At 39.6% G+C, this 6,000-nt stretch overlaps 1 protein-coding gene across 2 annotated transcripts in view; it reads right to left on the minus strand.

The window, feature by feature from the left end:
• UPP2 (uridine phosphorylase 2) overlaps positions 1–5,750 on the minus strand; it is a 44,756-nt gene extending 39,006 nt beyond the window's left edge. Inside the window, exons 1-2 of one of the 2 annotated variants that reach the window (XM_032638516.1) lie at positions 5,420–5,748; positions 88–205 (exon numbers count right to left, since the gene is read on the minus strand). In XM_032638516.1, the coding sequence (XP_032494407.1) occupies positions 88–205; positions 5,420–5,481 (180 nt within the window). In that variant the 5' untranslated portion in view covers positions 5,482–5,748. Of the gene's footprint in view, positions 1–87; positions 206–5,419 lie in introns of both variants that reach the window. The other variant, XM_032638517.1, reaches the window with a different exon arrangement.
• Positions 5,751–6,000: the final 250 nt, after the last annotated feature.

A 6,000-nucleotide genomic window follows, 5' to 3' on the forward strand; every position in this document is an offset into this window, starting at 1 on the left:
AGGTTGTAAAGTTTATCTTAGGAAAATAAGGAGAAATATCACCAGAGGAAACTCAATTGTTTTTCCTAAAGTTAGAAATACTTTTACCTTTACATCCCCAAACATTTCTGGTAGGTTGTGTGTTTTCGTTCCTAAATCCAAGTGATAGAGAACATCTTCATCCATAGAGTCCAGGTAAGGATTTTTAACATGAACAAAACCTTTTCTGAAAAAAATAATACAAAGAAGGTGTAAAAGAATTTGGAGGGATACCACACAAAAGGGAAATATCAGTCTACACCTATGATAACCACTAGCCCAAATATTGGATAAAAACCTTCATTTAGGATTAATTGATTTGTAAGGAAGCAATGTGGTATAATAATGAATAAAAATGGCTAATATTTGTTGTGCACTTACTATGTACCAGGCATAGCGTTAAGCATGAAAATTTTTACAATGTCGTGAAAACTGCATATAATAAACACATTACCTCATTTAATCCCATGACCATTCTATTAGGTAAGTAATATTAATAATTCATAAGAAGCCAAGGCTTACAGAAGTTGAGAAACTTGTGCAAGATTACACAACCAGTAGATTACAGAACAGTCATTTCTACCCAATTCTGTCCAGCCCTGGTGGCTATTTTCTTTCTTCGAAAGAGAGGCTGTGTAACATTAAGCTACTGGGCTCTGGAATCAGACTGCCTGGATTCCCCTGCCAGTCAACTATATATATACTAATTGTGCAACCTTGGGTATATTATTTTATCCTTGTTGTTTGGCTTCCTCATCTGTAAGATTGGTATAGTGAAATAATAACTGCTTTGCAAGATTGCCTAAGGCCTGAATGAGATAATGTTTGTAACACAGCTGATGTACAGTGAACATAGAATAACTAACTCTCATTCTTATACTTCCCAACGTGGAGGACCTGACAGGTACTAGCTTTAGAAAGACTGACATGAAAAAGTAGAGGTGTGGCAAAGAATGCAATGTGTTCATCAAACCCCAATCCTTTTTCCTCCTGGGCACATTGCTAGACCACATTCCCAGCTTCTCTTGCAGTAAAGTGAGGTCATATGACTGAGTTCTGGCCATTGGAATGTGGGTGGAAGTGATGTGTCTACTTCTAGGCCTGGCTCCCAAAAAACTAGTATCTCCCTCAAATTTGTTTCTCTTCCTCTCTCTCTCAATGGATGTGCAGAGTAGACACCAGTCCTTTACTCCATCAGCCTGTTTTGGAATTGAGCAAGAAGCCACTGACATTTTAAGCAGTATTAGCCTGCTGACCAATAAGAGGTTCTTTGTTAACATACTATGAAATGATCTTTTTTCATTAGAAGATCTAAATGAGAAGTAAGTGAAGCAGGATGATGGGGTCAAAACAGAAAGCTGAGTAGGATCCTGGAGAGACTGAATGTAGGTATAATAGAAAAGGAAGAATAAACAGGCACAGAGTTCTAAAGCAACAGGATTTAGAGCTTATAAAAAGAAATGCTCAAGAAAAAGCATGAAGGAAAAGAAGTGAGACTAAAGAACTTGGAGAAGGGGGAAGTGATCAAGTCAAAGACCTAATTTTAGTAATCATGCAAAACCATAAGAGTACAAAATTATTGTAATAAGGAAAGTAAGACTTAAAAACAGAAGGTAAGGTAAGAAAGAGGACACTTCAAAGTAGAAACTCTATTTTCCAGCAGCCTCCTTCCACAGATGCCCAGAAAGAGAATGTGGAGATATTACTAAGAAGCCAATGGAGAGACAAGCTTACCAGAAAGAAAGGACTACAACTAGAAGGCCTTAAAGCCATTCTTTTTCAAAAATTCATTTTATTGTAGTATAGTTGATTTACAATGTTGTGTTAATTTCTGCTGTACAGCAAGGTAATTCATTTATACATATACATACATTCTTTTTCATATTCTTTTCCATTATGGTTTATCCCGGATCCTGAATATAGTTCCCTGTGCTGTACAGTAGGACCTTGTTGTTTATCCATTCTATATATACTAGTTTGCATCTGCTAATCCCAAACTCATAATCCATCCCTCCCCCGTCCCCTCTCCCCATTGGCAACCACAAATCTGTTCTTTATGTCTGTGAGTCTGTTTCTGTTTCATAGATAAGTTCATTTGTGTCATATTTAGATTCCACATATAAGTGGTATCATATGGTAGTTGTCTTAAAGCCATTCTTTTTTTTTTTTTTTTTTTTTTTTTTAATTTAATTTATTTATTTATGGCTGTGTTGGGTCTTCATTCCTGTGCGAGGGCTTTCTCTAGTTGCGGCAAGCGGAGACCACTCTTCATCGCGGTGCGCGGGCCTCTCACCATCGCGGCCTCTCTTGTTGCGGAGCACAGGCTCGAGACGCGCAGGCTCAGTAATTGTGGCTCACGGGCCTAGATGCTCCGTGGCATGTGGGATCTTCCCAGACTCAGGGCTCGAACCCATATCCCCTGCATTGGCAGGTAGATTCTCAACCACTGCGCCACCAGGGAAGCCCCTTAAAGCCATTCTTGATGTCAGCCCATCACTCCATTACCCAGTGCAGTTCAGTGGTTATCCGTTCGCTCCCACTCATCTTGGATGTGACATCCCAGTACCACCCTGGCCATATCAGCCATTCTGGTGATGCCGTGGCTGCCAGCCTTCCTGCCCTTTCCCCTACTGCATGAACACTGCCTCACACCACAGTGGATCCAGCCATCTTTACCAAGAACCATCTGGAACTTCTCTGCTCTACGGTCCTCCCATTTCCTCCCATTTCCTCCCATTTAAATACCTTAAAACATCTTAACAAAAACCTTGTATGTTTCTGTATCTCCAATGGTCCTCAACCTGACTGTGCATTAAGATCACCAAGGGGTTTCGAAGAAAACACTGTTGCTCAGGCCCCAATTAATTTAGACTCTGAAATTATTTTTTAAATCTTCCTGGATGATCTGATGTGCAGCCAAAGTTAAGAACCCCTGCTTTAGGCCTTGTTCCTGAAACATCCTTCTCCTTGCCCTCAGTTTTTCACCTATTAGTATCCTACTCATTCTTCAAGGTCAAATTCAAATATCACCTCCTCTGTGAAGGCTTTTCCAAGTATCTTTCCTCTCTGGTCAGTATGAATTCCCCCCCACTGTGCTCCTAAAGCATTTATTTGGCATTTCATATGTTAATTTTCTGCCTTCCCAGAAAGATTTTGAATTCCCTCATGCAAGCTGTCTCATGTATCTTTTAAAATTCCTAAATATTTAAAAATTTTATTTGTTAAATTAACTGTTCAGGAAGTAGAACAGTAATACTATTAATTTCAAAAAACATTTAGGACAACAGATTCTTAATTAGTTAGTGGATCATAGCTGGTTTCAAAAAGAAAGCATTCCATGATGTACTTTCCTACATCAGAAAAAGCATCAAAGCCTCAAAGCAGAAGGACACCTTCTTTCTTCTCTTGCTGAGGGGCAAGAAAATATTTACCCACTGTCCCTTGCTAGACAAAGTGTGGTCAATGAACCAGGAGCGTCAGCAGCATCGCCTGGACAGCTTGTTAGAAATGCAAAATCTCAGTCCCTACCCTAGACATACTGAATTACAATCTGAATTTTGACTAACTCTTACGTGATTCCCATGCACATTAAAGTTTGAGAAACACTGCCATACACTTTATCTTCCAGTTTCTATTATGCTTTCAGTTTTACTCTCCCAAAACTGCTTTCACTATCTGGTGAGTTTTCCTTTGGATTCCCAGCTGAATCTATGAATCATCACTCTAATGAAAGAGTGTCATTCATCTACTCCAGTGAGTCAAACTCTTAACTACATATCAGAGTCACCCGTGGTGCTTAGTACTAATACCTGGGCCCAACTCCTAGAAATTCTGATTCAGTTGGTCGAGGAGTTCTGGGACTTTGTATTTTTTAAATCACTGATCTACTCCACCTCTCCTATCTTCAAGAAGAAATTCTCAGACTGGGATAACCATTCATTATATTCTCTTGTGTTAATTATAATACTCCTCTTAATTCATTCTTTAGTTTCTTTGATGTCTGTCCCAATGTCTAATGATCTCTTGGTCCAAAAATTGGGGCAGGGAGACATCTATAGAAGATTTTTATTCCATTAGGCTCATCAAGAAGCACTTCTAAGATGATCACTCTGTCAGTGGCCAAAGGAAGGACCAATTTGGGGTATCATGCCAAATTTAACCCAGTATGAATCAGACAATTGCAATACTTCAATCTTTCCAAGATACATAATTTTTATTAAATAGACTTGCATTTACTGTTTTCTCCTCTATCTTGTTTTTCAGTTTTTCCCAAAAACATAAGCCAAAGATGCAGTTGGGAATAAAGTCTTTTAGCAAACTATGACATGCTACATAGCATGGTCAGTATTAAATATTGGTAACCAAAGTAAAGTGCTGGGTGAGCAGTCTTTCCATTTTACCATTACCTTCATTTTCATAATGTTTCCCTTTCCCTCTCCTTGGCTTCCCTGAAGAAATGAACACAGTGGGAGGCTACCTCTGTTTGGAATGGGTATGTGGAGCATTTTGTGAAATGCTGTCCTGATGGAGCCTTTAAGCCAGACATTTAGAAGGAACTTACAAAAATTCCTTAAGCCTCATGAAGATTAATGCTCTATTATGTTCTGTGAACCTGGGGCAGGAATTGGAGCTAAATTTGCAGACAGCTTTGGCAGATTTATGTCTACCCCTGAGATGAATAACCTACACGGTATTTTAGAAGTGCATTCTATGTAAAGTCCACCACAAAGCACGTGAAATCACTTCATAATAAGCTGCAACACAGTTACATCTCCCTTAGACACTGGGAGGCCCCTTTAATTATTTCTCACATACAGCCCACGGTCCTGGGACTAAAGACTGAACTCCAGGCTGAATTCCAGGCTGAACTGTGAATTCGTTCATTCATGCATGTTTTGTGTGACTTGTTTTGCCCCACTTTCTTTTTTCAATTGAGATGTGATTGACATATTGCCCCACTTTTTTTTTTTTTTGCGGTACGCAGGCCTCTCACTGTTGTGGCCTCTCCCGTTAAGGAGCATAGGCTCCGGACGCGCAGGCCTAGCAGCCATGGCTCATGGGCCCAGCCGCTCCACGACATGTGGGATCTTCTCGGACCGGGGCACGAACCCGTGTTCCCTGCATCGGCAGGCGGACTCTCAACCACTGCGCCACCAGGGAAGCCCTGCCTCACTTTCTTAGATGAGCTAACCCCTTCCAAGAACTGAGAACTGAAAATGCCATTGAGAAGAAAATTGGCATTGTTTTTATTTCATTTTGTATTCTGAACTGTGTTCCAACTATATGATCTCTAAACTTAAGAAACTTACATAACTGTAGAAATCCATCTTCTGAATATTTAATATAAAATCCAAAGAACCTCCCATTTCATCAAAACCAATAAAAGATCAAAATTACTCACCCAACATATGTATTCCTCTCAGATCTCATGGATGTATTGGAAGCAGGAAAACTCGAAGTCATACTTTGTATTATGAGGATAGTCACTCTTAAGTTGATATCAGGAAAGAAAAATATTGTGATTTACTATTAAATTATAGATCAAATTATGGTAGAATGACAATTTAGAATGCCACTCTCCCTTAAAACTTGTTTTCTTCCGAAATTGCTAATGGAACTTTTCCCTTAGCATTCTAAACTCCCTCATTAATTCAAAAATATTCTCCCTGACATGGCCTTTTAAACTACAGCCCAGCTCTCAGAGCAACACTTCCCCAAGAAGATAGGTTCCCTTTGAAGGTGTGGCATCCTACCTCTTTAATAGGATAGGTTGGTTAGCTTGTTAACTGTTGACCAACACACCTTTCCCTTACATCTGGCCTTGGTCCAGCATGGGTCTGGGGTAACACACAGACTTATTTACTTTTAGACAACTGTATATGGTTGCAAGTCCTCCATTGATTTCCGTAACAAATCCACCAGGTTGTCTCAGAATGTGTCCAGTACACGTGAGAACTTTCAGTTCCCAAACATTTCATTTTC

Source organism: Phocoena sinus, chromosome 7, assembly GCF_008692025.1.
Source record: "Phocoena sinus isolate mPhoSin1 chromosome 7, mPhoSin1.pri, whole genome shotgun sequence".
Lineage (NCBI taxonomy): Eukaryota > Metazoa > Chordata > Mammalia > Artiodactyla > Phocoenidae > Phocoena > Phocoena sinus.